The 9,695-nt window shown below is 37.1% G+C and overlaps 1 protein-coding gene across 14 annotated transcripts in view; it reads left to right on the top strand.

Annotated features, from left to right (window-relative positions):
* Positions 1-9,695, top strand: part of CLASP1 (cytoplasmic linker associated protein 1) — a 338,497-nt gene that overhangs the window by 133,020 nt on the left and 195,782 nt on the right. For 13 of the 14 annotated variants that reach the window (XM_072613409.1, XM_072613408.1, XM_072613396.1 and 10 more), the window contains exon 8: positions 7,683-7,750. In XM_072613409.1, coding sequence (XP_072469510.1) covers positions 7,683-7,750 — 68 coding nt within the window. Of the gene's footprint in view, positions 1-27; positions 116-7,682; positions 7,751-9,695 lie in introns of those variants that run through there. The other variant, XM_072613403.1, reaches the window with a different exon arrangement.

Below are 9,695 nucleotides of genomic sequence, written 5' to 3'. Positions count from 1 at the left end.
ATTTTTTGTTGTTGTGTGAGCACAGTAGATTTTTCAGTTTAGTTTTCACATTTCCTAGACTGTTTATTTGGGCCTGCTGGATAATGAGGGATGAGACAACAAAGTGAGTTTGAAGGTAGGGAAGGATGTTTTTCATGGATCATCAAAGAAGAAAGTCTCAGATTTGGAATAATTTGAGGAGGCTTTAATTTTCCTTCTTTGTTAGAACTCAGTGCTTTCCCTTTTACATCTTTCTCCTCATCTTTTCTGATACTAGTAAGCAGCTACTTTTACTTCCTTTTATTGTACTTCACAATTTCTTTCTTTTGCAGTATTTTCTTATGTATATATATAATTCACTAAAATGTATTTGAGAGTATTGTTCTTCTGTGAAATCATTTTGCATCAGTGAAAAGACAGTCTCCTTAATCTTAGATTTGAATGAACTCATATATCTTTAGGACCGTATTTAGGTCTTTGCATGGTTTTTTAGCCACTTTCTACCTTTCTTTATGGGGAAAACAACATAGTTTTCCAATCTTGTGGGGAAAAAGTCAACAGTATAAAAATGTCAGCAGGGTATATAAGAACTAAAAAGTCTGTGAAACACCAGTCTGCCTAAGGACTGGTACACTTTGTACACTCTTATTTTTATCTGTATCAGTAGAGAGGGAGATTTTTTGTGAGCCTATAACTCTTCATGAGAGAAGAGGAGACAATTTACGTTTCTAAGGTGAGCATTGAAAGAGCTATGTGGTATATTTTGTCTATATGAGCGTTTGATTCTGGTATTAATTCTAGGGGACAAGTTAAATAGCTACTTTGCATCATTTAATCCTCGGTGAAATAATGACCATTTGTCATTCTGTTGCATTTACAAAGAGTTAGCACTGGAATAATTTTTTTCTGTAGTAAATGAGCCAGATAACTTCATTTAATGGATTGTTGAAGATAGAATTCTGTTGCTGAGGTGGGAAAGAAAATGCTAGATTTTATGGTGGGGGATATGCCAGTTTAGCAACTTCTGACTAGAAAATCTGAAATCTGAGTATTGTTAAGTACCTATTGAAAAAACTTCCATAGTACTTATTGTCTATATCATTCCTGTGGTACTCGTACCTTACACTCTTGTATTGTCTTTTCATGTGTTTTTGGCTTGTCTCCTCAACCTGTGAGTTTCTTTGGGCAGTCTTCTCTCTGTAGCACCAGCACAGTGCTGTGAGCCCTTAGTGGGTACCAATCAGTGCAGCCTCTTCATTATTGTGGGACCTGGCTGATTTGTTTGTCTCCCTTTACCGCTCCTCCCCAAGAATGTACAGTGAGTTTGTAACTGAACTACAAATACAACACTGAGTCAGTGGTGTAAACACATCTGCAATGAAGTTGCTGGAGAAAAGTGCAGATTGTCTCAGACTGTTTTCACAATTCTTTTGATGCAGCCCCTTAAATTAGGTCATATGCAGTTAATGGCTTGGTTCAACATTTGCTAGAAACAATAAAAATGGTTTATCATGTAATGTCATTATAATTGTGTTTCACGTATATGTCCAAGTGTATTCCTATTAAATTAAGTACTTTGGTCTGACATTTATGTGAAGAGGTCATCCGCTGGCAAGGTGAAATGGGAATCCTGGTCCTTCCACTTACTGCCAGCATGACCTTGGGAAAATCACTTCCCCCCCAACTGGGCCTCAGTTTTCTCCTTTATCAAATGAAAGGTCTTTCAGGCCCCTTGCCAATCTTATTCTGTAATCTTGTGGTGACACAACTATTATAAAATCCATTTTCTGTTTGTTCTTTGACCATTCATTGATTTCACAATCATTTATTAAGTGCCTATTATGATCCTATGTGTCAGGCATTCATGTTACAAAGACAAAGACAAACAATCCCTTGCCCTTAGATTATCTGAGAGGAGGCATGTGTAAAGATAAGTTAACAAAATAAGTACAAAGCACATACAAAATAATTGGAGTGGAGAGACAGGGCACTTACTAATTACTAGAAATGGAATATTTTAGTAATTCTTAGTTTGGTCTGTTTAATTTTAATTAAGGACATCTTATGATGAAAAGTAAGGTATTATTCTAAATATGGCAGAAGTGCTTTGTTATGACAAGCAGAATACATTGTAAGAAAATCCAGGAGACTATACACCTTTTATTGTTTGGTATTTTATGGCACTTGAATATTTTTATACAGAGATCTTTGTGTGTAGTATTAAAGGCTATAATAGGATTCAGTCAGTAATTTCAGTAATAATATCAGTGAAATGCAGGGACAGGTATAATAATCCCATTTTACAAATTTAGCTTTAAAGAACTTGTGACTCACTCCTAGATCAATCAACTTTTCTTTGCAGGAGCTGGAATGAAGGATCTAAGTGTCCTGTTTTTGGTTAGAATGCCAAGATCTCTAGTTAACTGTCCTTATCCTTCAGAAGGATGAGTTTATGATCTAGTAACGCATAGGACACATACACAATTACACAATAATGCTATAATAATAACTGTCAAAACTCTTCCTGGCAAGGGCAAGTACTACAGATGACTCTACCTCTCTCCAACTGCCGTAGTCCAGAGTCCAGTCCTCTTTCCTTGATCTCCACTTTCTTGTCAATTCCATTTTCTCTCTTTTGGGTAGACCCTGACTCCCTTTACCTTCTGTTCCCAATTTGTACCCTACACAAAGGAATCTAGAGCCCTAGCTCCACTCCAACCCTTCCCAAAAGTCATGAGCCAGGCCCCACCAACCCCCAATGGAGCTTTACCATTGGCCTTGCCCTTATACCATCCTGACTCAAAGCATTTGCTGGGAGTGTCACTTTCCAATCAGATGTGAGTTCCTTTAATATAGGAGCAGTTTTGATTTTCTATTTGTATTTCCTGCACTTTGTAATCATTCAGTAAATGGTTTTTCATTCATTTTAAACCTTCAAACAAATATCACACGTTAACTCTGAAACACCATATAGATAAGACTAGTAGAGTTATGCTATGTTTGGTCCAAATAAGGTGAGGTAATTACACATAGGGGGAGATAAGCCAACACATTCTGGAAAAGGTAACATTTGAGCTAAGTTTTGAATAATTGTCAGGTTGAAGGCAGGACATTTTTGGGAAAAAAACGCCCCGAGTAAAGGCATGGATCATAAGATAACAGGAACATAGATCTGTAGCCACAAGGAACTTAGAGATCATTTAGTCTTCTACTTTCCTATTACAGATAGGGAAATTGAGGCTCAAGTTACGCAGGTATTAACAGAAGTAGGATTTGAATCCAGACAGGTCCTCTGTAAGAAAACACTGGCTATTTGAGTACTCTATTAGTTTGGTCAGAGTATAAGGCAAGTTAAAGGGAATGCTGAGAGTTAAAGCCAACAACGTAGGTTACTATGAGGATCTTAATCTTTTCATAGTAGAAGAAGGTTCATAAGTTCTATCTTTCATCCTAGTGTCTTGTTAGCATAGTAATATCCACATGCCATCAGGCTCCTCTTATTTTTGCCTGGTGACAGTCTTCGTGGAATAGACAGGAGCTGTGTCCATAATAGCCTTCTGTTAGCATTTCACTATAGCATAGACCAGTTAATAGTCATAGTTTTAACATGGTAAATGTAGTTTGCTGTTCCAGGGGTAATTGTCATACAGGTATACTTAAAAAACAGTTAATTTCTTGGTGCTTTTCGAGAAAAAGCTTCAGATAATCCAAAATTATAGGTAGTCATTAAAATATTTGTTTGGTTTCAGATGACAGTGAGTCAGTCTGTTTCTCTTACTTCCATTATTCATCTGACTGACTTCCTCCTGACTGAGCAGAAACATTTTGTTATGCATTTATATGCTCATGGATAGTAAAGAATTAATTGTATAAGTCTTATATTTAAGTGTGAAGTTGTCATTTAATATTAGCATATGCATCTTTTTTCATTTTTTAAAAAACATTTTAAAGTTAAAGTTCTGAGTTCTAATTTCTATCCCCTCCCAGAAGGTAAGCAATCAGATATAGGTTATATGTGTGTAATTATGTGAAGCATTTCCATTTTAGTTATTTTGTACAAGAAGACTCAAGAAAAAGAAGAAAATGAAAGAAAGTGAAAAAAATAGCATGCATCAGTCTGTATTTAATCAATATTAGTTCTTTCTTTGGAGGTGGATAGTATGCTTCATCATTAGTCCTTTGGGATTGTCTTGGATCCTTGTATTGCTGAGAATAGCTGTCATTCACAGTTGTGCATCAAACAATATTGCTGTTACTGTGTACCACATTCTCCTGGTTCTGTTTACTTCACTATGCATCAGTTCATGTAAGTCCTTCCAGGTTTTTCTGAAATCATCATGCAGCTTGTCATTTCTTGTAGCATCCTAATATTCCATTATATTCATATACCACAGCTTGTTTAGTCATTTCCCAATTGATAGGCATTCTTTGCTACCCAGTTCTTAACTACCACAAAAAGAGCTGCTGTACATATTTTTTGCAAAAATAGGTCCTTTTCTCTCTCTTTTTTTCTGTCTTTGGGAAATAGAATTGGCAGTGGTGTTAGCATATGCATCTTAAAATGAAGAAAATCTGGGGATTAACTTGTTTTTGTTAATAGAATGTTAGTACTGTAAAACTGTTCTGAAATCCTTGCATTCTACATATGCAAAAGGCACAAAATACAAAATATTCTCAAAGGGAATAAAATCACTACCTTTCACCCAAATAGATTGACACACACACACACACACACACACACACACACACACACACACACACACACACACACACACACACACACACACACACACACACACACACACACACACACACACACACACACACACACACACACACACACACACCCGTAGTTGCCCTTCTCTAGCATAGCTTGAGCTAGGAACAAGTCTTCTATTACCACACATGTCCAAGGAGCATCCTGTGCAATCATTCAAACAGTGCATGGCTCTTAATACAAGTGATTAATTTTTTGAAAAGAAGCACAGTTTCAAATCATGTGAGCTTGAAAGAATGAGCCTTGTGTAAAGCAGTGATTTCCCAAGGTGCTGTAGATGTTAATACAGAGATTCAGTATTGTACCTTTTGCACCTCGCAGGAAGCTACAAGCTATTTGTGCTCCTGAGTGTGTATATGAGGGAGAAAGACTCTGTCTTGGTTCCCATGATAACTGGGTTTGGAGGTTATTGTTTGTTCTTTGTTTTTGAAGAGGACCAGTAACCTTACAGGTGATGTCTTGACTTGAGCGTGAATTGGATTTCAATAAAGCTGAGTTGTACAAAATCATCGGTCACTTTCTTCCTTCCTGAGTCATGAAAGTTCAGTAGCAAGACGAAAGTGAAAACGACTGGTGATAGGCTAGGATGCAGTGGATGACGTTGGCATCTTCAGCGGTGACCAGGTTCTAAAAACTCCACGGCACTTCTATCAGCAGCCTTCTTCATGGCTGTTTGTACACATTGTTCTCATTTGTGTATTCCATCGGGGAAAGTCTTCATGTGCTTTGGGTCCATCTCTCTAATTAACTGACAGGTTGGAGGCCTTTTGGTTACTTTCAACCTGGTTTAGCCCGTCTGCTGAGATGGTTTACTGGGGTGTGGTTGCTGCACATGCTAAAACTTCTTGTAGTTACAGGTGAGAGTTAGGTGAAGGTGGATACTGAAGGGGATGTGCAACCCTGATAACGACTTGGCAAGCCTTCACACCAGAGGTGCTACTCCTACGACTTTGAAAGGGTGTTTTCTGGCAGCTCATTGTTGTTCTAGGTTATTGTTATACAACTCCTTTACAATCCCTTTTGGGGCTTTGCAGCTCAAGCCTGTTAATTTGTGTTTTGAGAGATTAGGTGCTGGGAAACCAGGAGGGAAAAAAGATTCATAGACATTTAGTTAAAAAAACATTTTAGAATCAATGGAATACATCTTTGAAATGAAACTTACATGTCATTAATAGTATCAATGAATTTTATAGTGGAGGGTACTGTAGAAGTTACCTAAGTTTATCCATTGCCCTTATTTCACCCTCTTTTGTATTGATTTCTGTGACAGTCATGTCTCTTGGTTCTCCTCCTATCTGATTGTTTTCTCAGTCTCCTTTCATGGTTCACCTTCCTTCTCTGAAGCACCCAAGAAGGAGTGTACCTCAGGACTATGTTCTGTAGCCTCCTCACTTTCTTCTCTGTATTCTCTGATGATTTCACTTGTTTCCATGGATTTAGCTATGTAGAATGTTCCTAAATCTATTTGTGTCATCCTGATCTCTCTTCTGCTTGTCAGTCCTATGGCTGTCTCCAGCTAACTCTTTAATCAGTACCTCAAGCTTGTAATCTCCCCTAAACCTGTGCCTGCCCCAGATTTCCCTATTTTTACCGATGGGACCGCTATCACTGAGTCACTGAGATTTTATAACCTTTGTGTTGTTATCCTTGATTTCTCTATTTCCCGTCTCCCCCTAACCCCTGGTTAATATTTTCTTCTCAGATTACCTTATCATAGTTAACATAGATCATAGATCTAGAACTGAAAGCAACCTCAGAGTCCATCTGTTGTAACGCTTTCGTTTTGCAGATGAGGAGACTGACATGTCCAAGGTTACTCAGGTAGTAAGTGGCAGAGGTGGGAAGGGAAGCCAGGCCCTGTGTTTAAAACCAGACTGCTGCTTTGCGGTGCTACTTTTTATTTATTTCTTCTCTCCCCCTCCCCCTATTGTAAGCTCCTTGAAGCCAGGTTCTTGTTTTTATTCTGTGTATGTCTCCAGCCCTCTTACACACAGTAGAGGCTTATTAATCTGTATTTTTAAAATTTAATGAAAATTGACACCAGAGAGATTCAATGACCCTCTTGCCCAGAGCTACAAATCAATCTGATTCCAAAGTTTACTGCTCTTTTCCTATTTCTTATTTCATAAGTAACTCTTGAGCACTTGTTCTGTAGGAGGTATTGGAATATTTTGGGGCATAGAAATGAAATCCAAGTATAGGCCTTACCCCTAAAGTTCTTCCAGCAGAGTTGGGGAGAAAAGAAGTGAAGTAATTGTGGCCATTATAAGACAGAATAGAGAAAGGTTAAATTATGAAAGTGTTAAATTAAGTGATCAAAGTGGGTGTCATGTCTGAGTGCATTGAGTGGTCATAGAATGTGAGTACTTGGCTATTCAGTCTCAAGTGTAGCCTGTATTTCAGTTCATTAGACTTTTTTACTTGGTTAAAATGCTTTTTATTATGGTTCTTTCTTTGATTGTGCTGTGATTCCCCCTCCCCTCCTCCACATTTGATTGTTGAGTTTCTCAAATGGAATGCTTTGACTAACTGATGAGATTTTTATTTAAAAAAAAAAAAAACTAAGGTGAAAATAAATGTCAGGAGAATTTTGTTTTCCCAGCTGAAGTCTTTTACAAGTTACACAAGTTGTTTCTGTTAGAATTAGTAAATATTATTAAGACAGAGAAAATCCTTTGCATATAATATTAGTACATTTTGAAAACCTTCATCAGACTTCGTTAGCATTATCTATCCTCAGGACAGAAGTCATTCAAGGAAGTATTCGTTGTTAGAATGGTATACCTCACACATTTTGTTTATGCTAGTTTGAGACTGCATGTTTAGTATTTTCACCAGCATTTATTGATGCTTCATTTCTGTTTTAACATAGCTGAGTATAAATGATCCTACATTTTATTTTTTTTTATCTTTTAATTTCAAACAGGTTAAATGTAATTTTTACAAAATTTGATGACGTCCAAAGATCTGGTAACATGATACAGTCTGCAAGTGGTGAGTAGAAAAGATAGTGTGATGACCATTAAGGCGTTATCTATATGATGACATCATATTTGCTCTATCTGTAATAGATAGGTCATATTTTAGCTGATTAAGGCGATCCAGAATTTAAGTCCTTGGAATGAACCATTTGTGAAAAGCAATCTCATGCCAACTCTCAAGCCTTTTTTTTTTTGTATAGTGACTATTTGAACAGATATGTAGTTTGTTACTAGTAAATAGTAAGCATAGCTTTGCAATAGCATTTATAAGAATAATTTCATGTCCTTGTCATTAATTAAAAATTAAATTAGTTGGAGACTTCCCTGTTTGTGATACTGCACATGCTGTCTCAGCAGGAGAAAGGAGTTGTTGAAAATGTAATAAGAGCAAGGCTGCCCTTGGGAGGATAGTGGTAGCCAAAAGCCTTTTAAATTGTGAGGGAACTTCAAAAAGAAAGTGAATACAGGAACCTGGACTTGAGTCATTGTAGTGAATTGTTAGAACCAAGCTCCTGGGTAAATAATCCCCAAAGTAGCTCAGTGAGTCAGTCATTAAACATTTATTAAGTGCCTACTAGGCACTGTGCTAAGTACTGAGGATACAGAGAAAGTCAGAAGACAATCCTTCCTATCAAGGAGCCCATAGATTAAACAACCACGTGCAAACAAGCTTGTAAGCAAGATAAATTGAAATCATTGCAAAGTGAAGGCACTAGCATTAAGGGGGTTAGGGAAAGTCTTCTTGTAAATGAATGGCTTGTTCATGTCAGAGCAGAATGATAATGCCTCACGCTAATTTGACAAGAGGTAAATGTTAACAAAAACCTTAGCCTCACTTTATAGATGGAGAAACTGAAACAGAGATTATGCTACTTGCTTGAAGTCAGACATAGCTAGGGAGTGTAGGAGTTGATTTTGGAACCCCAATTTGCTGAGGCCAGGCCCAGTTCTTTCACTGTTGTAAATCTGATGGACCATTAAGGGCCTCTAGAAACTGAAGCAAACAGTTGAAGGAAATTGCCCAGGACCTCGAAGCTAGTAAGTTTCTGAGGTCATATTCAAGCTTATGTCTTCCTTACTCTAAGCCCAGCATTCTGTCCACTGCAACACCTGATATAATGGAAAACAGCTGGTGCCCTCAAATAATCTGATGTTCTAGTATATCTTTGGACTTCATGGTGCAATTTGCTTTCACTTAGGTTGAATGTAAAATTACCACCTTCTTCATAAAGATAATGAGAAACTTACAAATGGTAACAAAAAAGTTACAGAAATGGAGATAGAATGTTTAACAAATTAGGTTGACTTAAGATATGACTAAATTTGATGTAGAAGGTTGAAGTCAGGTGTGTTAGAATCCATCTTGGAACACTCACAGAATTCAATTCCATTCCATTAGCATTTATTGAGTGCCCATTTTGTGTTAGTAACAACTATTGGCAATGATATTACTCATTATTTCAGAAGAGTAGAAGTCAAAATTGAGTCACATGGTCATTTTGTACTCTGTGACCTGAGTCCAGCAGACAAGGGCCCTTTCCATTCTTCCATCTCCTGCACTTTGACCATAATACCAAAATTGACTGCTACTTTTATTTGCTTTTGGTTTTTTAAAAATGTATAGTGATGTGTTGTCAGATGTATTATTTAACCCTGTAGAGGCCATTATTATTCATGTTTTACAAGATGAAGAAATTCAGACACTGATAACCTAAAGTGGTGATTGTTAAGAGCTTGACCTGGAATCGAGACCCCTTGATTCCTACTCTGATGATCTCTTTGCTATAAAGTTTATATATTTTCATGTATCTACTTGTGCTTGTACTCCTTGTAGGTATATGAGATCACTATCTTTCACTATAGAATTTCCTTGTTTGATGCTTCTTGGAACCTGTCATTGCTAGAGAAGGAAGTACTGAGCAGGACAGTAAAAGTTTTCACAGAAAATTTTTTTGACT

Source organism: Notamacropus eugenii, chromosome 5, assembly GCF_028372415.1.
Source record: "Notamacropus eugenii isolate mMacEug1 chromosome 5, mMacEug1.pri_v2, whole genome shotgun sequence".
NCBI classification, from domain to species: domain Eukaryota; kingdom Metazoa; phylum Chordata; class Mammalia; order Diprotodontia; family Macropodidae; genus Notamacropus; species Notamacropus eugenii.
The sequence above is the reverse complement of the archived record's forward strand: the minus strand, read 5'-3'. Positions and strand labels throughout refer to the sequence as shown.